This window comes from Rhinolophus sinicus, chromosome 14 (genome assembly GCF_057876585.1).
Source record: "Rhinolophus sinicus isolate RSI-liver-muscle chromosome 14, RSI-T2T, whole genome shotgun sequence".
Lineage (NCBI taxonomy): Eukaryota > Metazoa > Chordata > Mammalia > Chiroptera > Rhinolophidae > Rhinolophus > Rhinolophus sinicus.
Window position 1 is genome coordinate 141,665,773 of NC_142514.1, and position 25,955 is coordinate 141,691,727.

At 34.6% G+C, this 25,955-nt stretch overlaps 1 protein-coding gene across 7 annotated transcripts in view; it reads right to left on the minus strand.

Moving 5' to 3' along the window:
* The window catches only part of NUP98 (nucleoporin 98 and 96 precursor), a 94,299-nt gene that overhangs the window by 35,346 nt on the left and 32,998 nt on the right, over nucleotides 1-25,955 (minus strand). For 4 of the 7 annotated variants that reach the window (XM_019718981.3, XM_019718980.3, XM_019718979.3 and 1 more), the window contains exons 12-18: nucleotides 23,314-23,454; nucleotides 17,957-18,090; nucleotides 15,384-15,571; nucleotides 8,510-8,626; nucleotides 6,977-7,275; nucleotides 4,633-4,746; nucleotides 3,771-3,909 (exon numbers count right to left, since the gene is read on the minus strand). In XM_019718981.3, coding sequence (XP_019574540.1) covers nucleotides 3,771-3,909; nucleotides 4,633-4,746; nucleotides 6,977-7,275; nucleotides 8,510-8,626; nucleotides 15,384-15,571; nucleotides 17,957-18,090; nucleotides 23,314-23,454 — 1,132 coding nt within the window. The remainder of the gene's footprint in view (nucleotides 1-3,770; nucleotides 3,910-4,632; nucleotides 4,747-6,976; nucleotides 7,276-8,509; nucleotides 8,627-15,383; nucleotides 15,572-17,956; nucleotides 18,091-23,313; nucleotides 23,455-25,955) is intronic. The other 3 variants (XM_074335856.2, XM_074335855.2, XM_019718983.3) reach the window with 1 other exon arrangement.

Below are 25,955 nucleotides of genomic sequence, written 5' to 3' on the forward strand. Positions count from 1 at the left end.
GCTCTAACTGAGCCATTCGGCCGCGCCTAAGTTAATTTTTATATACTGCACAAGGGTCCAACTTCATTATTCTACATGTGGATATCTAGTTTTCCTAAAACCGTTTTTTGAAGAGATTGTTCTCTCCCCATTGGATGGTCTTGGCATCCTTGTCAGAAATCATTTAACCACGTATGAGGTGTGATCAAAAAATACAGTGAATGTTTAAATAAAAATAGTTATTATAGTAAAAGACACATTGCCATTAATTCCCCTCAAAATACTCCCCCTCACTTCAAACACTTATCCCATTGTTCTTGCCACTTTCTGAAGCAGTTCTGGAAGTCCTCTTTCATATTTTTAGTTGCACTGTCCTGGATGCCTCGATGTCCTGGATGCCTTGATGTCCTGAATTGATTCAAAACGTTTACCTTTCATGGTCGTTTCAACTTTGGGGAAAAGCTGCCAGAAGTCGCACAGTGATAGATCTGATGAATAAGATGGATAAGGACACACCATAATGTTTCTGTTTGACAGAAATTGCCATACAAGAAGCGATGTGTGACATAGAGTCTTTCCACTGTGATCAAACAATACAGTGAATGCTGCTGCCAAGTGCCATCCAATAGAAAGGCAGGGATCTTCAATATGGGAAGCAGCATGTCGAACTTTAATAAGTATGTGACAAGTTTCAACTTGTTCAGTGCAGTCAGTCGGGTGTGAGCTACAGTTGAGAGAAAATGTGTTTTAAAGCGTGCCGTCAAAAATCCTCCATCATGACAACGTTCCATGTCATACATCGCTTCTGGTATATGGCAATTTCTTTGAGGGGGTATAAATGTCTAATCATTATGTTGTTTTTATACACCTGAAACTAATAAAATAAAAGAAAACCTAAAGCAAAACAAACATTACAATGTGTCCTCATCTATTCACTGGATCTGGCATCGTGCGACTTGTGGCTCTTTCCCGAAGTCAAAATGATTCAGGCCACTGAGGCAGCCTTGACAGCGCAACTAAAGACACTCATGAGAGGACTTCCAAAACTGCTTCAAAAAGTGGCAACAACGATAGGGTAAGTGTTCAAAGCGAGGGGGTGTATTCTGAGGGCAATTCATAGCAATGTGTCTTTTACTGTAATGATTTTTTTTAAAAATTCAAACATTCACCACATTTTTTGACCACACCTTGTGTGTAAAGGTTTATTTCTAGGCTCTCTTATTCTGTTCCATTAGTCTGTATTGTCTGTTTTTATGCCAATACCACACTGTTTTGGTTACTGCAGCTTTGTAATAAGTTTTAAAGTCAGAAAGTATGAGTCCTCCAGTTTTGTTCTTTTTTAGATTAACACGTTGCATACGGATCACCAGAATCTTCGTTTTTTCTGAGCCATGCATTAAGGACGGATAACGAGAATTCTCATTTTTACTGTTGACTCTTTATACTTTGCATATTTTATTGACTTATTTGTAGAATAATTATTTATAGAATAATTTATTTGTAGAATCTATTATTTATAGAAAAATAATAAATGACACAGAAGCATTTACGCTTTAAAGAGAAGAGTACATTTTAAAGCAGTTTCTTTTAAAAACCTGCCGGAACAGAGGGGTATGAGGGATTTAAACCCCGCCGTATGCAACATGTTAAGTTGGCTATTTCGGATCCCTTGAGATTCCATGCGGTTTTACGCTGCATTTTACAATTTCTGCAAAAAATGCCACTGGGATTTTGATACAGATGCAGTAAATCTGTAGATTGCTCTGGGTAGTATAAATATCTTAGCTCTGGGTAGTATAAATATCTTAGCAATTTTAAGTCTTCCAGTCCACGAAAATGGGATACCTTCCCATTTATTTATCTTCTTTAATTTCTTTCAGCAATGTTTTGTAGTTTTCAGTATACAAGTCTTTTGCCGCCTTGGTAAGGTTTATTCCTAAGTATTTTATGTATTTGATGTTATTATAAATGAAACAATTTCCTTAACTTCCTTTTTGGGATGTTCATTGTTACTGTATAGAAATCCAACTGATTATTTGAAAGATTTTATTGGGGAAGGGGAACAGGACTTTACTGGGGAACAGTGTGTACTTCCAGGACTTTTTTCCCAAGTTATTGTCCTTTCAATCTTAGTTGTGGAGGGTGCCGTTCAGCTTCAAGTTGTTGTCCTTTCAGTCTTAGTTGTGGAGGGCGCAGCTCAGCTCCAGGTCCCGTTGTCACTGCTAGTTGCAGGGGGCGCAGCCCACCATCCCTTGCGGGAGTCCAACCGGCAACCTTGTGGTTGAGAGGACGCGCTCCAACCAACAGAGCCATCTGAGAGCTCAGCAGCAGCTCAGCTCAAGGTGCTGTGTTCAATCTTAGTTGCAGTGGGTGGAGCCCACCATCCCTTGCTGGAGTCGAGGAGTTGAACACGCAACCTTGTGGTTGAGAGCCCACTGGCCCATGTGGGTTGAACCGGTAGCCTTTGGAGTTAGGAGCACGGAGCTCCAACCGCCTGAGCCACAGGGCCGCCCCCCTCAACTGATTTTTGCGTGTTGATTTTGTATCCTGCTACCCTGCTGAATTTGTTCATTAGCTATAACACTTTTTTGCTGGAATCCTCAGGATTTTCTTCATACAACATCAAGTCATCTGGCATCTACGAATAGAAATAATCTTATTTATTCCTTTCCAATGTGGATGGCTTTTCTTTCTTTTTCCTGCTTAATCGCTCTAGTTATAACTTCCAGTATCATGTTGAATAGAAGTGGCAAAAGTGGGCATCTTTGTCTTGCTCTTGACCTCAGAAGAAAAAATTTCAGTTTTTCACTATTGAGTATGATATTCACTGTGGGTTTTTCAAATATGGCCTTTATTATGTAGAGGTAGTTTATTTCTAGCTCCAGTTTGAGTGTCTTTACCATGAAAGGATGTTGACTTTTGTCAAATGCTTTTTCTGCACCAATGGAGATGATCATGTGATTTTCTTCATTCTGTAAATGTGACGTATTACACTAATCGACTTTCATGTGTTGAACCATCCTTTCATTCCAGGAATAAATCCCACTTGGTCATGATGTGTAATCCTTTCAATTTGGTAAATCCTGTTTGCTAGTATTTCGTTGAGGATATTCATGTCAATATTCATCACAAATATTTGTAGTTTTCTTGTAGTGTCTCTGTCTAGCTTTGGAATCAGGGTAATGATTGCCTCACAGAATGAGTTCAGAAGTGGTCCCTCCTTTTCAATTTTTTGGAAGAGTTTGAGAGGAATTGGTGTTAATTCTTTAAATGTTCAGCAGAATTCACCATTGAAGCCTACTGGTCTTGGGCTTTATGGGAGGTTGAGGTTTTTGATTACTGATTCAATTTCTCTATTACTTATAGGACTGTTCAGATTTTCTATTTCTTCATGATTCAATCCTGGTAGGTTGTGAATATAAATTATTTTAACTATGGCCCTTTCACCTGTCTAAAGAGATATCAGAAGCTAGTGTCTCACACTAAAATACAGAGAAAGACTTAAGCATGGGCATAACAAAAATATGAAAAAAAAGTACTACTAAAAGTGGTGTTTGGAAACCAACAGTTGGACCTGATAATAATAGGGAAACGGAGTCAAGAAGTCATAGTGTAGCATTTCTTTATCATTTATACTTTAAAATGAAATTATAGAAAAAACAATTGCACACTATACAGTAAGTTTAAAAAGCAAGTTGCAGAAAAATGTATATAATATGAACACATTTGTGTTTACAAAAAAACAAACTGATTTAGCTGATTATTTTCTAAATATGTAAATAAATTCATACCTATTTAGTCCTTCACCCACAGGTGGTTTTTGGTTATCATCTAAATAGACAATAACTTCTTTCCTTCGGATATGCACAATGTCATCCAAATTTAGATTTGTCAAATTCACCTCTCCTTCAAAATAGATTGAACCATAACCTACAACACAGAGCGAATAGTTAAAAACTCATCCTTTATAGAGGACAAATAACTATATTACACTTCTAGTAATTAAATAATCAGGAGCAAGTTGCTTTAAACATTAAGCAATATTTTCAATCACCCAGCAAAATACCTTGAATGGGTTATTTCATCCATAATATGTACCAGAGGGTGACATTAAATATATTATCTGGTAAACATCTGTATTTTCACAGCACTATGTTGTTTTCAAAACAGCCTTCTTAAATCTCTTCCCAAATATCTACACTGCTCCTATCTAAACAACTCATAGCACCTAGCCTGCAGTATGAGTTAAAATACGTGAGCCTTGTTTTGAATACAATACAGGAAGATGAGATTTTTTTCCCCCAAGAAAATTATCTGTAATAATAATTTAAAGTTGAACCTAAATATTACCTATCTTTTGTCATTTATTCAATTTTCTCACTTAGTATTTCTTGCTGTTTACAGTGTTTTAATTGTAGAAAATTGCAACGAGGCAAGTAATTACCACAGAATGTTATCAGGCTCCAGTCTTGTTTTTTTAACTTGTTTTGTTACTATTTTTGTCTGTTTTATTACTTGTTTTGTCTGCTCTTCAGGCCAAGGTGGGTCCAAATGCAGGAAAAAAATGGATTTAGCTGAAGAGCTTCCCTTACTTAATTAGAAAAATAAGGTGCAGATCTCTGGTTTACTACTAACTCCTAAACTCATACTCACCTTTACGACCAATAGTGAAGTCCGAGACAATGCACTCTCCTTTTTCATTGGTAATTTTAGCAAGGTCATCCATAGATGGAATAGTATAATAACCAACCTTAGTGAGAACAATGCCTATGACAAAAGAAACAGAAAATATAAATTGTGATTGTCTTTAGGTAGCGGAATTTTCAGTAATATGTATTTCACTCTTTTGCCTTTTTAAAAATTTTTTACAAAATGAGTAATTTTAAAAATTACCTATATAATTAGTAACTAAATTATTATATAAAGAGAAAATATGTAGGAATAAAGCATTTTTCCAGACTTGTTTTCTAAGAAACACTAATCCTAGGAAAAGACTTTTTTTTTTTTTTTAAAAAAGCTTCATGGTCAAGAAAGTTTGGGGAACATGCACAAAGCAGTGTATTACAGGCTCTGAAAACTCATAAAATAATGAAGTCTATGTAACTTGACTTAATCCAGTGTTTCCTAGACTTAATTAACCATAGAACCTTCTTTTTACTGACACCCATTAATACACTACACTATGAAAGGCATTCCACAGACTACATTCTACAAAAAAACTTACTTAATCCATTTGTTTCTTTTATTGTACACAAAGATACCAAGATCTGAGGTGGAAAGAACCTGCCTTGGTTTACACAGTAATTCAGTGGTACTGGTAGAGCTAAAACTCAAAACCCAGTACTTTTTGTTTTATAGCCTACTGTCTTCCATACCCCTCTTGTATCTATCAAATTTACACCTCAAAATAGAGCACTAAAATCAAGATGAAAAATCCTACATGAGAAAGTTCCATAGACAAATGGAAACTTAAAGGACCATATAATTACTGTTATTTTTTTAAAGTATCAAATAGGTGGACTTCTGAAGAAGTCGAAGAAAATACGACACTGGTACGCTTGTTCTAATCACTCCTTGTCCCATTTATATGTAGATATCGAGCTAACTTTGTGAAAAGAAAAAAAGGAAGGCCAGTATCAGATTAAACTCCAGCCTTCAGCAATGTCCACTTATATATTAAACTTGTTTCTTTACTGGCAAGGTTTAGAGGGTTATTAGTGTCCTTGGGAATGAAATTTTAAATTGGGAGGTGGCAAACAAGGTCAATGAGAAAACTAGAAACAATAAAAAATCTAGACTGGATATTTGAAAAAAAGATGCAGTATCATAATTCATGCAGATAAACACATACAAGTATATATACTTGAGATTTTTGATGTGAATGTATAAAGTTATTTCCTTAAGGTACCAAATGACCAGAAGATATATATGAAGGCAATAGCATAATTAGACATAAAAAAATTTTATAGACACTTCAAGAATAACTGTACAACGACCCAAATGTTAGCTAACAGAGACTGGATTAACCAAATGTGGTGTATTTACTTAATAGAATACTACTGAGCAACAAAAATGAAGCGTTGATATATATACTATGGATGCACTCTTATAAAAATTATAGAGTCAAAAAGACTATGTATAGTATTTCATTTATACGAAGTTGAAGAATAGAGAAAACTAATCTATGTGACAAAAAACTGTGATTGGCTTTTGGGTATGGGGACACAGAAAACTTTCCAGAGTGAAAGAAATGTTCTATTTCTTGATTGAGGTATTAAATATCTCAGTATATACGTGCCAAAATTCACTGAAGTGAACACTTAAGATCTATGAACTTCATTTTATGTGAATTGTACCTGTTGTTTTAAAAAAGGGAACACATAGTGACATTTATCAAAACCCAAAAGAGATGATGTATCAACACAGAAAAAAAGCAAGCTTTAAGTATTCAATCAAAATACTCTAATCTTGTAGTTTATATTACTTGTTTCATGGATTACTTGGGAAAAAATTAATCATTCATTGTTTAGGAGGGTGGGGCACAGAACTGAGGTGATAATAAACAACCACAGCAACTCGATTTGAATGCCTATACATGTTAGGCATTATGGTCTATATACTTAAATCTAATTCAAATCTCAAAAAATGTATATAATTATCACTATTGTTTTCATTAAAAAACTAATAATCGATCTATGTTAGTTTATAAAGCAAGGAAAAGTTTGAGGATAGTCTCTTTGGCTATAAAATTTGGGATCTTTAAACTATGCCAAGATGCTTTAAACATGAATTTTAACTACTCCAAAGGTACAAAAAGTATGTGAATTACAAATCGACCAAAGCATAAGTGAGAAGTGTTTAAATGTTAATTTTTGTAAGATGCAATAAAACACATTTAGAAGTTCAGACAGCTGACTTTCATTATGTTGAAAATCTGTCACAAACAAAAAGAGGTTTCAAATAGAGATTACTCATGTACCACTAATCTTAACCTGACCTGCTGGATGCATATGGTAAGTATTGTTTTCTATTTCTTCTCGGTCATCCTGCAGTGACTCCTCATGAAAAGAGGTCTCGTCACTGCTTCCTTCCAGTCCATTTCGCAAGGCAGCACGCATGTTTAACGCAACAATGGTATCATCCACGCTGCTGCTGCTGTTGTGTTTATTGCCAGCACTCTCTGGGGTTTGAGGAATGGGTTTGGCAATAGGGTTAGTATAAAAACGTGACACAAGAGAATCATCATCTCCATCCTGCTGATGATTCTCATCAACAGGTTTGCTCAGGAAACTGAATCTGAAAAGGGAAAGTAGAAACATTTTAGTCTCATGTAGTAGTAGTAAGAATGATAACAGCCAATACTTACTGAGCCTTTACTAAGTGTCTGGCACTGTTCTAGGCAAGGTCACCATTCTGGGTAATTAAATGAATATTAAAAACTCATTTAATATTTATAGTAATCCTGTAACACAGGTTACTATCAATTTTATAGAAAAGAAAACTGAGACAAAGAAAATAAAGTAACTTGACCAAGGTCATACATAAGTGCTAGAGTGGGGATTTTAACCCAGGAAATATGGCTGTAGATTCCAAGCCTTTAACAGATATATTTTCATGAATAAATGGATCTGAGCATCCAATTTTTAGTTTAAAAAAAGGATGCTTTACTATGGGGGTGGGGGTGTCAAATAACCAGTGGCGAGTTTCAAACTAAAAAATTGAAAAAATTTTAATATTATAATCAGTAATGTATGAGAAAATGTTTTATTAATGAAAAATCAAACTAGAATTTTATCCAAAGAGAAAAAGAAAGAGTGCAAATATACAGGGATTTTTCACTGAGGCATTATTTTGAATATAGAATTATCAAATAATCTAAATGTCCTCTAATCAAGAACTGACTGAATTGTCTTACATTCACAACTGGCTATAGAATCATTTAAAAAGAGGGGGCAAATATATTCATACTGATATGAAAAGGCATTTATAATAAAATAAATGGAAATCAGGTTACAGAATATATATTATTCATTCATAACTTCTATAATGTATATCTATAAGAATATATTTATAAATAAATTTCTAAACTGTAAGAATATACACCAAACTATTAAGGACTAATGTATATATACTTCCACTTCCTCCTTTATACATTTTATATACTCCTGTAGCTTTTCTTTGTTTTGGCTTGGTTATAATGACTACATATCAATTCAATAATTATCACAAAATATCCCTTATTTTAAGGAAGTGTCAAATGCATGCTAACCCTGTCCAAAATGACATACATAGATATTAAAATAGTTTTGCAGAACTGAATCAAAAGAACTCTAATAATTTTAAGGTTTAAAGTATTCAAAAAGCAAAAACATGACTTAATTTCTAGGTGCTCCTATGCTGTAATACTTTTATGCAGCATTCGCCAAACTTCAGAAATTTTCACAGAATGAATAAATTCTAAGCTCAGAATCTTTTCAAAATGAGACTAGGGCTCTCTACCAAAAACAACCCAAAACAGAATTCAGTTTACCTCTCTCCATTTTCTGGATAATCAGATGGTGAAGCTAGATCTTCTGAATCACGGTTAACCGGAGAGAAGAGATTGCTATTGCTAAGGTTTTTCAAAACCAACTTCTTAATGCTCTTCCTATAAACAGAGACCAAAGCGGGGAGTACGGGGGGTAAGAGCTCAGGCACACATAGTTACATCACAGACATCATCTTAAAAACTGGAGTTGAAAAGGGCACTCTTATTCAATTCTTATGTATCTAAAAATGACCTAACAAATTCAATTCACAAACTCTTCCTATAAATAACCAGAATATAACACCTCAAATACACTGCACTCTGGTGTTTGGAAGAAAAGCTAAGCACATTCAAAACAAAGTGGGAATTCCTTTTGAAAATATTATTCACATTTCTCTGAACTGCTGAGCACTTTATCCACTTAGTTCACTCATCACACTATGACTTATATTTCAATTACTTCTCTACATGCCTTTTCTCTCTTTAAACATTTTCTTTCTTTCTGTGGTATGATCAGAATTTATGACTGTATTCCTACCCCATAGAACTCGGCATGCTGCCCTGAAGAAAAAGTAGGTAAATAGATACTTGTTGACTGAATGAGAAAAGATTTTAAAAATAAGATGACAAGAAATAGGAGTAAAAAACCCTGATATCCAATGATGCAAATGCTCACAAATACCTAAAAAGTTCAGGTTTGTGTACAGCAGGTTCACTTAAGGCAAGAATCTCTACAGTACACACAAGCTTCAAGTAGAAGAACTTTAATAAACTTCCACTTAAATCACTGAATCGACTAACGTGCTCCATTCCTTCTTTAAAAACAAACAGCAGACCACTCTCATATATTTGTTTTTCCTAGTCTCAACAACTGAGTTACATAACAAACATCAATAGTATTTGTTCCAAACCTGTGTACGCTACTTATACTCTTTACTGTAATGATGTTATATTTAAAGCCAATTAAATAGGCACTTAAAATGAAGAATTGTTATTTCCATGAAAACTAAACTGAGACTTTGCCTTCTTTTGGTAGACTAGGTAATGCAGACTAATTCTCCTAGGAAGGATAATTAGAATAGTTGGAGCTCTTTGTAGGCATCGACAGGCAACAAGTTGTAAAAGTCTCTATCCCTGAAGATAAAATAAAAAGGAAAAAGCACACTGTTTTAAGTTCAGCTTTGACTCAACTCAATAATGAACTTGCCATAAAACAACAAATCTCTGAAAGTCCAAGAAGAAAAATGGCCAATAAACATGACTCGACGCTCAATATCATTAGTCATAAAGGAAATGAAAATTAAAAGCATGAGCTACCACTTCATACCCACTAGGATGACTATTATCAACAGATAAGACAGACAATAAGTATTGACAAGGATATGGAGAAAATCGAACCATTGCACATTGCTGGTGGGAATGTAAAATGGTAAAGCTGCTATGGAAAAGTTTGGAAGTTCCTCAAAAGATTAAACATAGAATTAACATATGAACACAAACAATTCCACTCCTAGGTGGAATACACTCAAAAGACTCTGAAACAGGAAGTCAAACAGATACTTGTACGAGGTGTGACCAAAAAATACAACAAATGTTTAAATTTAAAAAATTATTACAGTAAAAGACACATTGCCATTAATCCCCTTCAAAATAGTCCCCCTCACTTCAAACACACTTATCCCATTGTTCTTGCCACTTTCTGAAGCAGCTCTGGAAGTCCTCTTTCGTGAGTATTGTTAGTTGCCCTGTCGTGGCTGCCTCGATGTCCTGAATCGATTCAAAACCTTTTCCTTTCATGGTTATTCTGACTTTGGGGAAGAGCCAGAAGTCGCATGGTGCCAGATCTGGTGAATAAGGTGGATGAGGACACACCGTAATGTTTTTATGTGACAGAACTTGCCGTACCAGAAGCGATGTGAGACACAGAGCGTTATCATGGGGGATGAAGTAAAGACATGCAAGAGGACTTCCAGAACTGCTTCAAAAAGTGGCAAGAATGAAGTGTATTCAAAGGGAGGGGGAGTATTTTGAAGGGATTAATAGCCAATGTGTCTTTTCCTGTAATAAATTTTTTTATTTAAACATTCACTGTGTCTTTTGATCACACTTCGTACACCAGTGTGCATAGCAGCACTATTCACATTGCTAAAAGGTGGAAACCCAAATGTCCACCAACAGATGAATGGATGAATAAAATGTGGTATATCCATATAATGGAATATTGTTCAGCCTTCAAAAGGAATGAAGTTCTGACACAGGCTACAACATAATGAACCTTAAAATCAGTATGCCAAGTAAAATAATCCAGACATGAAGAAACATTACAATTCCCTTTATCTGAGGTATCTAAAATAGGCAAACCCATACAGTCAGAAAGTAATATTGCGGTTAACAGGGACTGAGAGCAGAAGGAAGTGGGGAATGACTGCATAATAGGTACAGTTTCTGTTTGGGAAGATGAAAAAGTTCTGGAAATAGTGGTGCTAATGGTTACACAACATTGTAAAGGCTATTAAATATTAAAATGCATAAATTTAGGAAAACTGTAGATGTGTTCAGATTTTTTTGTGTGATTTTAGAAGGAAACAGTAGTTCAAATACCCAAACCAAACCAAACCAAAACAGTGTGGCTACAGAAGACCTAAATGACTAGCAAGCCATACCCAACAAGTCTAAAATACACATTGTTTTCAAAAACACATGGAACATTTATAAAAACTAACTATATGTTGGGCCATTAATGAAAAAGGAAACAATCACAGAAGAGCATCAATGTTGCCAGAAGTTAGTTCTTCTAAACAATCAACAAAAATGGTAGATCCCTGACAGACTGAGAAAAAAAAAAAGGTGCACACACACAAAAAACAACCCCATGACAGGAATGAGAGTGAGGATAGCCCTAATATTCTACCCAAATGAAGAAAACTGAACAGTCCTGTAACTTTTAAATTAATTAAAAAAAAAACAAAAAACACATACCACTGCAAATACTACTTCAGGCTTATGTATCTTTACCAGTATCCAACATTTAATGAAGGGGAAAAAAAAGCCTATCTTATACACTTTTCCAGAAAACAGAAAGAGGAAATACTCTCCAATTTGTTTATTTGATCAGGATAATCTTTATACCCAAGCCAGATAAGGAAATTATGAGATAGAAACATTCAGGTCAATCTATGTCACAAACACAGAAAACAAAAATCCTCGACAAAGTTTTATACAGTGAGTCCTACAAGCAAGGAAGTTACCAAACACTATCAGGGCCCCTAGAAAGGACCAGGAGCCAACCTGAAAGGACTCCTGCTGGTCAAAGATGGAACAATTTGATTATTATACAAAACAACAACCGCAATGGACTGAAATGCAGTGACAGAGGGGGAAACAAGAGAGAGACTTGACAAAAGGTTTCACATGAAAAACATAAAACTAGAAGACAAGGAACAAAAAACATATCAGACAAAAGTCAAGGAGCTTGGGATCAGAAATACCAAGTGAGGGAGGTACAAAGAACAGGTACAAGAAGCCAAAGAACAGAAAACTGTAGCAAAACTAACTTGGTAAAGACATTTAATAGAATACTAATTAAACTATGTTTGCAAAAACATTGAAAAAAATACTGGAAAATAAGATTATATCCATTTGAAAAATATACGCATAATTAAAACCAGAAACATATCAAAATATTTCCTCTGCATGACCGTTTTCCCTATCCCTCTTCAGTTTAAATGATATATCCCCAGAGAAGCTTTCCTTCATCATTATCCTGTTAAGTCTCTCCTGCAGTGGCAATCTCTACTCCTTTCTGTCACTTCTCTCACTTGTGATTACTCTGTCAGCATCTTCCCTCCATAGATTGTGAATTCAATGACAGAGCAATGAGTCTTGTTCACAGCTGCATGCCCAGTGGCGATCACACTTAGCATTTACTAGTTGCTTGATAAATTAGTTCAGAAGTTGAGCGAAGGAATGAACAAAAGTATTAAGGAATATTTCCAAATTCTGTCATTTAAATTAAATTATTGGCTTGCTCTATAGTAAATTTCCTCTGACTAGTATGAAAAGGCAAATGGCAAAAGATATGGCACTGGATAGGGTCATCACACTTGTCAATTTATCAAATTCATCTTTCAGAGCAAAAAGAGTGCAGTTCTAGGTAGGACTGGCCGTGGTTATAAAGTCCCTCATCAATCCTTTACCATCTGTGGTATTATATGGCAATTATTTACAGCTATAAAGTGGTGACTCAAGGCTTAGTTCAGGAAGCGAATAGTGGCATGTGCCATTGTCATTAGTGAAATACAATTAATATTAAATTCTAATATAAAATTATATACTAACAATTCAATAATGGAAAGCTGACAGCAGAAACTAAAAAGACCTTTTAAATCCCCATCCTCTCTTGTCCCTTGGTTTACATGATTCCATGAAGGGCTACAGGAATAAAGTTGTGGGATTCTCTATGATTATTTAGCTGCTTTTATGCCTCCTAAGATCTATTCGTATGTTCAACATTTACTATGATCATTTACTATGTCACAGGAACTGTTTTAGGCACTTTAAGTGACAAAAAAAAAAAAAAGATTTACCTACCTACCTATATACAATTTTTGTTCTGGAGGGAGAAAGCAGGCAAAAACCACACACACACACGAAAAAGGATAAAGATGTGAGTAGTTGACAAGAGAAATGATGGGTGCAATTTTAAAGAGGGTGGTTAGAGTAGTCTTTATTGAGGTGACATGTGAGTAAAGAGTGAAATTGAGCTATATGGACTTATGGGGGGAAGTGTTTCAGGTAAAGAGAACAACTGGGGCTAAGATCCAAAGGCAAAAGCATGCCCTTCCTGTTCTAACAGCAGCAAGGAGGTAATAAGATTAGAGTGGACTGAACAAGAGACAGTAGATGTGTTCACAGAGGTAATGGAAGGTCAGACCTTACAGGGCCTTATATGCCATTGTAAGGACTTGGGCTTTTACTGCTAAGTATGAACCACCATAGCGTTTTGACAGAAGAGTGACATCTCACTTATGCTTCAAAAGGATCACTGTGGTAGCTACACTGAGAACAGAATGCAAAGGGGTAAGGGTACAAACACAAAGATCAGTTAGGATAATACCACAGAAGTTCAGTCAAGAGAGCATAGCTTGGATCATGGTAGTAACAGTGAAGGTGGTAAGAAATGGTCAGAGTCTGGGAAATTTTTGAAGATAGAACAAAGATAATTTGCTGATGGCCTGGCTGTGGGGTGTACGAAAAAAGGGTAATTCCAAAGTTTTTCATCTGGTAACTAGAATGATGAAAATGCAATTATCTGAGATAGGGAAGGCTTTGGATGGAACAGGTCTGAGGTGGAAAATCAGGGGTTCGGTGTTGGACGTGCTGATTTAGAAATAAATGTCTATTAGACATCCAAGTGGAAATGTTGAGTAGAGTTGGATATAAGAATACAGAGTTTGGGGGAGAGGTCGGGCTGGAGATAAAAGCTTGGGAATCATCCTTGATTTTTTATGTATATCCTTTGACTTTTTTCAACTATAGATGATACTTAAAAATCATGAAACTAAGTTAAATCCCTTTGGGAATAATGAAAATGTGATCACGAACTGAGCCCAGGATCATTTCAATTTTAAGAGACTGGGAACAATAAGAACCAGCAACGGAGACAGAAGTAGTGACCAGTAAGGTAGGAAATAAACTAGAGTGTGGGGTTCCTGCAAACCAATTAAGAAAGCAAATCAAAGAGGAAGGAGAGATGAACTATATGAAATGCTTCTGATACATTAAGTGAAGACTTTAAGAGCAACACCATAGAAGTGGAAACCAAGAAGGGAATATAGTATTAACAGCAAAATATGTACCTTCCCACCTGAATCCTTTCTATCTGTGTGTTACACTTTCAAATCCTAAGGTGACCTAGTGAAACTGCCCTGGGCGATGGTTGAATTGGTAAATGCAAGCCCTTTTGATCTACTCTGTGCTGAACAATTTACAAAAAGCTGGAGACATAAACATGAATTATACACAGTATCTGCCTTCAAAATAACCTACTGCCATTCTAAGACATGTGTAAAATTGGACTTCCCACCTTTTCTGAAGCAGCAACCCAACATATTTTTAAGGAAAGAAAAGAGAAGTAATTTTTTAAGTTAACATTAATAGACAAAGAACTGTAAGTGATGAATTCCCACTTTTTCTCCAAAGCCCCCAAAAAAGTTAAAAACCACTGCTTTTTTCTGATTAGAAAAGTACTTGCTGTTTAAAAGCCTATGTTTAGATGTGTCTGTGTATCTAGAAAAAATAAGCAACCCAGAAATAAAATGGCCTGAAGTGACATCTCCAGATGTTAACTATTGTTAAGAGTTTAATATGTATTTTTTTTCCATGCATATATTAACACTCTAAGACATATTTGCTCTAACACATAATTTAAGTGTTAATTTTTTATGTTTACCAACAACTCTTCTAAACACTTTCCTGTATTTTTTTTCTGTGTGATTATTTTATTATTGGTTCAACAGCTGTATGGGAATTTCAAAAAATATATATAGATTCTTCTTAATCAGTTTGGCCAATTAGTTCTAAGAAAAATGTGTCTTCTGCTTAAAATAAAATTATGCAAGTATTAACCTCTCAAAAAACACAGCAAAAGCATATATATGTAAAACTAGAAGCATAGTCAGAATATTTTTATGTTAATTATGGTTATCCTCAGGAATGACCAGGTCATTTTCATTTTTCTGTGATGGTCTGTATTTTTCAAATTAAAAAAAATAACTATATAGCATTTGTAGTACATTTAAGTAAATAACTACACATTACTTTACATTTACTACATTAATACTTTACATTTAATTTATGTTAACAAAAATAAACTCACTTGGGCATAAACGCTCCATTGGCTAAGGATGGTTCATCATCATCCAGCCCATCAAAGAGATGTGACTTGGCTGTGCCTGTTGTCTGTAAAGCCTTTGGTCGAACTCTAGTGGCAGGGCGGGGTGTCAGTTTATAATGAGTGGGTGTAGTGAGAGCCTTCTGCGCTGCTGGATTTGTTGGTTTCAATCTCTGAAAAACAAAAGCATCAAGGAAAGTCCTAGTTTAATTCAAATGTATGGTTTCGGCTTTAAAAAAATGAGACGATCAGAATGCAAACCTCATCTCTGCCACTGACCCACTAGATACCCCTTGGAAGTCTTTGCTTCCAGAAAACAAGGATGTCAACACACCGGATGTTGTATGTGTATGTGAATGCTAATGGACCTGTATTTCTTTATAATTGATTTTTACTCATCTCTCCAGCCCCCATTTCAACTGTTTGTCTGACTTGTTTCAAAATGTAAATAAGATACTGCATTTGAAGTGCTTTGTATATTAAACTACACTAACATGTTATTAATATACCTTGTGCATTTCTCTTCATCTTACAAAAGGGAACAAACAGCATGCATTAGTTTTGTTTTCTAAAACAAGGATGACAATATTTATATTCATTTAAAAAATATTTAAAAATTCTAAGCCAAATTATTTTTCAATTAAACCAAAAATCTTATGCTTCAAGAAAAACTGAGACCCAGCTATAAATTAGTGTTCAACTTTTATGTAATCAAAATCAGTCTGAAAAAAGATTGATATTAGCTTGCATTTATCCATCATTTAGTAAACACTGGTAATTACCGTGACCCAAACACTAAGCACTGGGAACAAAAATAAAATTACTTTTCCTGATTTTTAAGGATATTACAAGTTAGTGGAGGAGATACACAACTAAATTGATTAAGACTCCAGGTTGATTTTGATGGCACCTTTACTATGTTTCTATAGCATTTTTAGGATGTTACACATTTGTGTCTTTAAACAGTATACACTGGATTATATAACTACTTGAAACAATAATATCTAACATATAAAACCTGTCACAATTTATTCTTCTCTTCACAATGCAGACTGTTTACACTTCAGTAACAGTGAAACTTCCCAGATCTTTTTGTGCTCTTTCACAATTCTGTGCCTTTCTTTGGAAATGTCTTGACTTAGGTCTACTAAATTTTACATACATACACAAAAAGAATTAAATGTTACCTCTTCTGAAAAGCCTTACCAAACTCACTCAAGAATCTATGCTCTTCTATTATGCTTTAATTTATTAAGATAAAATTCATAAAGCATAAAAATTACCATTCTAATACATATAATTCAGTGGTTTTTATAAGGTTACCCATCATTAACACTACCTAATTCCAGAACATTTTCCTTACTCCAAAAAGAACCACTGTATCTCCTAATTCTTCTCCTTATCCCTTAGCAAACATGAATATACTTTCTGTCTCTATAATTGGCCTATTCTAGACATTTCATATAAATGGAATCATTAAGCCTTTTGTTGTTACACTGCATCCTCCACCCAAGATAATGTTCTCAAGGTTCATCCTTGTAATAACGTGTATTATGGCTGAGTTATATTCTATTGTATAGATATACAACATTTTGTTTATCCATTCATCAGTTGATGGGCCCTTCTATTGTTACATATACTATATTGAGCTACAATAAATTTAAACACTTACAGGTCTGATCTTCCTCACTAGGTAACAAGCTCTTAGAGAATAAGTTTTTGTTTATTTTCATATTTTGTATCCTCAGTGCTGAACACAGGGACTAGCACATACTTAGGCACCTAAAATTATGTTGTATGAACACTATAATTTTCATCCAATCACAACTTACATTTACACAGCACCTTAAAAAGCACTTTAAATTTATATTTTGCATCTCATATCTACTTACAGGGTTAAGTGGATATTTAAGAACCAGCTGAGGAATGAGATGACATAAATGACTAAATAATAATTTCTGTATACCGAACAACTTACTATAAACCAGGTTTGCCTTATCTCATTAAATTCTCAATGCTGAACAGTATTACTATTCCCATTTTACAGGTAAGAAAATAGATTCTAGAGAGGCAAAAAAGATATGCCCAATGTCTTACAGACTGTAAGTGTTACACAAAGATTAAACAGACCAGACTATACTTTTGATGCCAAATCACAGTGAGCAAAAGATCATTTCTTTGCCACTAGAACACAAAAGGTGAAGACAAAGCTATGTAGAAATCAGGAGAAAAGATTTTGATTTGCCGCTAAACAGCATTATGATTTTAGGAAAATCAGCCTCTCTGAGCCTTAGTCTGTTCAACTATAAAATGAGAATAATATCTGCTTTATCTCAGGGCTGTTGAAAAGTCTCAACCCTTACCTTTTCAGTCCAGTGCTCATTTCACTGTTTGTCATACTGCCTTCTAATAGCAAAAATAATTTATCCCCTGGCCAAGTGAAAAGCATAAATAAATGTGTCTTAAAAACTTAATTACACCTAAATTTGCTTAGCCTATATACATAAGAAATTACATTCTGCACAGTTTCTCCTATTCTGAAGCATCCTTAAATTTACCTCTTCTTTCTTCTTAGGGTCTGACATGGGATTCCGAAAGAGAGGCGAGTCTCCAAAAGGTGAGTATGTTAGACTGTTGATGTGCTGTTGTAGAACAGCCTGCTGAGCAGCGGAGGCATTTGGATCTGTCAAAGCTTTTTAAAAAAAGAAAAGAAAAAGCAAGATGTCAGTCCAAGGATCCAACGCCTTTATAACAAGAGAACTCAAGACTCTTTTTGGAGATGTGGTCTTCAAAATGTTCAGATTCACTCAATGGCATTATTGGTGGGGAGCGGGGGGGCACACTGGGAAGAGATCAACAATCAAATAAACTAATGGGTTAAAGATATGAAGAGGCATTTCATAAGAGACAGCATAAATAAAATTTTTTTAGGTTTTCAGTGAGCAAAGAAATGTAAATTAAAACAACCTTGAAGAAATATTTTATACCTCATTACCTATCAGTGGCACAGTTGTATAAAACAAATTATAGTCTTTGACTTCTAAAAACATTACAAATTGGTTTAGTCTGTCTAAAAGAAACAATATGACAGTACATAGAGCAAGTACTGTTTTAATATTTTTTAATGTAATAATTTCAATCATAAAAATTTAACCCAAGGACTTAAACTAGGAACAACATAATGTTTATTAAGTTCTGACACATGTAATAGCCAAGACTTGGAAACAGCTTATGTTCAACATTAACAGTTGTAAAAATCATGATATATCAACATGGAGGGTTAAGTACTATTAAAAATAATGATAATGTGTTTCATTGTGGAAATAAAGTATCTTTGATTTAATAAGTAAAAATTCCAGAATTAAAAATATTATGTATATTAATACAGCATACCAAAAATGAAAATGGCCATTAAGGTATCCTTATATGTTCATTATTTACATTTAATACCCATTATATTAAAGTAAAAATTGAAAGAAAACAAAATCGCCCAATTAGTCTAATTTTAGTCTAGTTTTCTTTCAAAGTGTTAAGAATTAACATGTCAAAAAGAAAAACCCCACACTAGCTGCATTGTATTTGACTGATGAAGCAAGATAAATTAAATACTTCCAAAAATACTGATAAAAAATCAGACCGTACTTATTTTAGAGACATACTTTTTTTCTTTTATGAACATTTAAAATAAGGCTAAAGCCAAAATATAGTTAAGTCAGTACATTAAAGGAGTACCATAAACAAAACATTTAGAAATTTTTAATGCTCACAATAGGAGTTAAAAAACACAAGAGTGGCAGCAAAAATAACAAGAAACCCAGAATTGAACAGCTAAACCTAAATTTATGACAAAGGAGTAAGTCCATCTAAGTCAAATTAAGTGTTCTTAAAATTAGATGGGTTCATTAAATACAAAAATGAATATTTAAGGAGAGAGTGCAAAGTTGCTTAAGATTGTAAAACCCAGAGATGTGAATTTAAAGAGAATATAGTAAATCACCTGTATTCAGAAACTTTCATAAACCCATTTTTAAGACCACAGGTAACAAAAACATATAGAAAAGTGTCTTTTGGTACACAGTGCCACAAGTAACAGAAGGATGTTATTCTGTGGACTATTCAAGGAGACTTGAGAAAACCTGGATATTTTGAAAGAACTCCAATATTCACTGGTCAGTTTGTTACTTGACAGCTAATTATCCATTAGAAAAAGCCGACCCGCACCAGCTGATTCCATCATTTAACAAGTATAAGTAACCCCACCTGGGTTTGCTCAAAAGACTAACAACTTCCTTTAACAAATGCAAACATAACTAGGAAAATGTGTGAGGATGTTTTATTTTTGTATGTTTAAATATGAAATCTTCTCTATGTTAACTGTATTACTTAAAAATACAGAAAAGAGAGCTGATACATTAGCAATCATAAGATATGAGAAGCAAGCAAGCATAGGCAGTAGTTAAGCTACCACTGGTGGTGTATTCAATTTTGGTCATAATAATTGAAAACATATTGAAAAACTACATCATGACCAAATGATGAAAGAGATAGGAAAAAGTATGAAAATCAAGTCTTCTGAAAACAGAAGAAACTGATGATACTTTATCTGGAAGACAATGGGGTTCCACGAAGAAACTGTAGCATGCTGACTGGTCTATTTAGCTTTCAGAGATAAAAGTAGAATCATCGGGTGGAAATACTATGGAGGCAGGATTTGGTTTCTAAACAACCTGAACAAAATGGACTGGACTGACCTGTTAAAGGAAACCACCTTAACTGAGATTTTCAAGACAAGAGACTCCCACAGCAAGGGTGGCCTCTCGTAAACTCTAAAGCACCTTCCAACTAAGATTCTGTGATGCAAGGACATACACTTTAAAAGTCAATACAACTACATTTACGTAGGCAGGAACACTAATATATGCAACTATAATATTAAATTCTTTGCTCAGGAACTTTCAATTAGCTTTGAAAAACAATGGGATTATTAAAAACCATTTAAAAAGCTATCCAAGTAAAAATGGCATGTTACAATATTTATGCTACCTCCTTCTACTGAAAACAACCAAAAATAAGGACAAGAAATCAAATGAAAATATCATTTTTAATGATAAAGCTGATTCTAATGTTCACACAGATATCAACTAGAATTCTAATTCACTTTTGCTCCCTCCAAAAACCTAACTAAAATCTATGGTTAATAAAATTAAAACATATCTACATAACCCACAATGACAAAGAATGGGAATGTAGTAAATGAATAGATGAGAAAACATAAAAAATTTCTAGGGGAAAGAAGTGGGCACAGGAGTAATAAAGCAGGATAGAGCAAACACTATAGCTTAGAGTACACTCAAAGGGGATTACAGTCAAAAACAGAGCATATATGCCCTGGAGAATCCCAGAAAGGTTAGGGATTCAAGAAGACCAAATTTGATGAGATGAGGCTGAAAACAGAAGGAGAGAAGAATCAGTGCAAAGTATATATACAAAACAACTACACCATGTCATCCTCTAAATCCCTGATGCTCAACAGACAGGCCAGAATACCCGAGAGCATACCTCTGATGAAACCAAGTTAACATAGGGAAAGAACAAATACAACTAGTTTGAGTGCTTGCATCATCCCAGAGCTAACATTTAGAGGATAATAGCTGGTTCCTGTATGATTTACCTTAAAGTGAAACCTACTGGTAAATGAGCTCTACCCCCACACACTAGTAGCCAGTGAGCCTTTTATTACTTTATTCTTAAATGTAAATGGAAAGAATCACCACGCATTAAAGAAGATGAAAAAAAAATTATCCTGAAGATTTAAGGAACAGAAGAACCTTTGCGAATGTTAGAATCAGCTTAACATTGAAAAAAATTTAATGCCAATTAACAAATTCAGGGTTTCAAGAAAAACTGCTTCTTAGAACCAGATGCTTAAAAAAAAAAAAGGAACTTTCAGGGGGGCCGGATGGCTCAGTTGGTTAGAGCACGAGCTCTGAACAACAAGGTTGCTGGTTCGACTCCTGCAGGGGATGGTGGGCTGTGACCCCCCCACCCGCATAACTGCTACCATGTTTCTCTCAAAATAAGACCTAGCTGGACAATCAGTTCTAATGCGTCTTTTGGAGCAAAAATTAATATAAGACCCGATATTATATTATATATTATATTACCTGGTCTTATACTATACCGGGTCTCATATTAATTTTTACTCCAAAAGATGCATTAGTGCTGATTATCTGGCTAGGTCCTATTTTCGGGGAAACATGTAGACTGAAAACGGCAACTGGACTTGGAGCTGAGCTGCGCCCTCCACAACTAAGACTGAAGGACAACAACTTGACTTGGAGCTAATGGGTCCTGGGAAAAACACACGGTTCCCCAATGAAGTCCTGGAAATACACACTGTTCCCCTTCGCCAATAAATACAACAAAAAACAAAAAACAAGAGCTTAGAAAATGTCTAAGCAAATCACTGAAATTTCAGGACAAAGAAACAATCCTAAATGCTTGTGGGAGTGCGGGTAACAAGTCTCAAGAATCAGAAAGGCTTCTTTTCAGCGATGGTTAATGCCAGAAGGAGTATAGTAAAAGTTCTGAGGGTAAATTATTTTCACACCAGAAGTCTGTATCATTGAAGTGTGAGGAACAAATGAAGATATTTTCAGACCTGTGAGTACAATTTACTTGAAAACACATTCCAGAAAATTCAGGATATAAACAGAGGAAAATCCTATAACCAGGACACAGCAGTTCCCACTGAGTAGACTTGAAGGGAATATCTCAGGGGAATGATAAAGGCCTAGGGAATAATCAGAGTTCATATGGCTACAGGAGGGCAGAAAGATCAAAGAATGACGGACCTAAGGTAAAATTACGATACCATCCTTAAAAATTTGTAGTAGTTTAGAAAGGTGAAAAGGGCTGATAATGCAAGGGGAAAAAAGAATCAAATCCCAGGAAAAGCTGCATGACAAAGGTGTACTCGGCTGGACAGCAATGTTTTCATGGTTATAACTTTTATGCTTTAACCAAAGAAAAGAAGACAGTAATAACTGTAGGACAGAACATGTTAACAACTTCATCAACACAAAAATATAAAGATGGCAAAAGAAATGAGGCAAAGAGAAAGATAAGGGAGGGTACTAATGTTCTTACTTCTTACTTGACCAAGGGGAGTCAAGAAATACTATCTCCTAGTTGACAGAAGAAAAAGTATACAAAGACACAGCTTAACTTTGCAGTCTTCTCAAAATGTGGTACATGGAGATAAATTTAAACTCCTTCCTTCCCTCCCTCCCTTCCGTCATTCCTATCTATCTTACTCTACCTATGCCAGGTGGTATCAATTTTTTCCTTTATGGTAGAACACAGTTTTCTTTAAAAAATATATTTAAGTTAAAAAGTAAGTTAATTTTAAATTAGAAATACTAATAAAGGTGGCAGGCAGGTATTGCAAAAACGAGGAAGGGATGTTCAAATAAATTAAGTATGAAAAACACTTCAATAGATAAAACTAAACTTAGGGACTTTAGTAAACATAACTACATTGGGAGAAGTGAATAATGAACATAGAGGTGATAAATGGGCTAAATTCTCATATACCATTAACTATTTACTTAGATTTAATGAAGCAAAACACAGCAATATAAGCACATCATTCAGAGAGATGAACTTAATTACATACCAGGTGAATTAAAAGCTGTAACAAAAGTGCTTTCTTTGGGGTAGTAGGCCTGGGAATGGGGAAACAGGGAAGGCTAGGATCTATTACAAGCCCTTTTGCACTACATAATTATTCAATGACATGTATATATGTACTGCTCTGGTAGGGCTGGAACAAAAGTGGCATGGAAAATTGGGTTAGCAAATTATTAGCAAGAAATAAACTGAGTAAAGCCTTCTAAAGTTGACTGACACTTACCTACTGGGGCCTGGGGGGCTCCAAAGCCCAAAGTGGCTGTCGTGGTATTAAATCCAGGGGCCCCAAAGGCTCCTGTACCAAGAGGCCCTCCGATCTTAGGTTGGTTGTTCCCAAACAAAGATGCCTGTCCAGCACCAAGAGCTATGGAGACAAGAGGAAAGAAAAAAGCGCCACAGAAGATCCTTTCAATGTTGTACCAGGTCAGTTACTTAAAAATATAAAACATTTGGAAACTTCATAATGACCACTCACTTCAACAAAAGAGCTAATAGAGTAAATGCTAACTACATGCCAGGCACTATGTTGAGTATATTATATACATTACAGGCAAAATAGTTTATCTCTCTGTGTTGTTTCCTCAACTATAACGAGATAATAATACATAGCTTAGATATTTAGCCTAAGATTAAAATGAACAAACACATATTAAGCATTTAGAAGACGTCTGGTAGATATTAACATTTATTAAATATTAACCAGTACCATCTTATTCAAAATTCATAAGCCTGAAAGTAGAAACTATTATCCTCATTTTACATATAAGAAAACTGAGGGTTTAGTAATTAATTAGCTCAATGTCACAAACATAGTAAATGATGAAACTGGGGATCAGACCTCAGTACATCTGACAATACAACCAAGGGCTCTTTGCTACTACTCTATAGTAAAACATATTTTGAAAGAATTAAAAAAAGTCAATTCTCCTTAAGTTCTAATCTTTCAAAATCAAAATACTCAGCTGAACCTATCACAGTATCATCTTTTTAACTAACTATGGCTAAACTACAGAAAATCAAATCCAATATATTTTCTTCCAATAGCAAAAAGTAACACTTTCAAGTATATATCTCATGAAAACTTTAGACAAACTTTTTGTTTTATAAAAAGCTAAAATGCCTTGTGATAAGGTTACTAGATTCAATTTTCAGCATGAATCAGATCATATGGAGTAAGAACTTATTTTCGCCAGAGGGAAACCCACTGCAAAAACTTGGAAAGTTTTAAAGCCTAATGAATCTTGATTATGGATCTTATTGTCAGCAGTGATTTTTAAAGTATAAAATGGGGAGAATTTATTTAGATACAAGTCACTGGCATAATTTTTAAAAAAAATTTCCATCCCCTCCTCTTCAAAAAGTTATTGGCAATTTGGAAGAGCTGAAGTACCTTTTTAATGCATCAATGCATAGTGACAGCGTGTGGTTTACCATGAAAATCACAAACATCACTTCAAAGATATAATAACTTGAAAGTCAAAAATCTCGAATGGGAACTGCTTTGAGATCACAACCAAAAAAAGGATAGGAAGTTTATACTAAGAAAATTCACATAGCAAATTAGTGAGGATGACTAATGACTGAATGGACTAAACATTCCCTAACTGTCCAACTGCATCAATAACAAGACAACAATGTAACGAGATTATTTCACCTAAAAAGCCCAGCTTTGGAACAGGGAATAAGTACTAAACCATTAGAGATTGGTAAAAATTACAAGAAAAACTAAAATTATATTACTCTGTCAAAGGACATGGTTTACAGACAAATTTCAGGATTCTTTATTTTTCCAGGTAGCAAAACGTGTCCTTACCTCCAAACAAAAACTTGGATGAAACCCAAATATATAAAATGGATAAAAATTTCTGTTCTGGATGGGTGTGTATTTCCCTGATCTTTACAGCAGCTCTGGGTAAAGAACCATGAAACAGTCTAAAAACCACTGTATTTCAGTAACCCACAAAAGAATTAAAAAAGGCATTGTGAGGTTCAAGTGATCTGGAAAGGGACTGTCACAAAATGACTTGCATATACTATTACAATTTATCAATGGGAAAATATGTATTTTTATCCAGATCTGTCTTATATTATTTACAAATGGCTTTTTATGCTTAATGAAAGGACTTACTAGGGACATCCTGATGTAAGATAATGTTGATTTATGAAATATGCTATATTTATGATTAGTTGTAGGAATCATAAGGAAGCTACGTTGGGGGGCACCATGCTTTAGTGACCCTAGAAACTCCAAAGATGCTGATGGAAAAAGTAAAACGACTGTATTTCTTTTGAGATCTTCTAATAAATATTAGAATTTAATTTTCTCTATGGTATCTACCTTGGGGTAGATTTTCCTGTGTATATCTCAGTATAAAATCAACTTTACTAGATGTACCCTTAAACTTATTACTTCATAGAAAATTATGAGAACTAAAACTTCTTAATATTACTAAGTAACTACCAAGAAAATGGCATACTATTAATACTGCTGATAGCTAATATCACTGTGAAGAAGAAACTGATACGTCCATGATTTAATGAGTACTCCTTAGTCTGAGCACATCAGGGGAAAGAAAAGATCACATGCCAAAGGATAAACAAAATATTTTATACTAAGATTAACCACTTAAATCTAAGTGTACAAAAAAACTTATGTATTTGTACATGTAATTATCTCTGTAATCAAGTATCATGAAGTATGCAAAGGCCAATATTACCGGTAAATTTACTTCTGTTAAGTTTGAGTCTCCATCACTCAAAACAAGAAGCCACATAGGAATACCCACTTAGCTAATCTCCCCCCCCCAAAAAAACACACAAACACAGCCTAAAGCTACAGTGCTATTCTATTTGTGATACCATGGA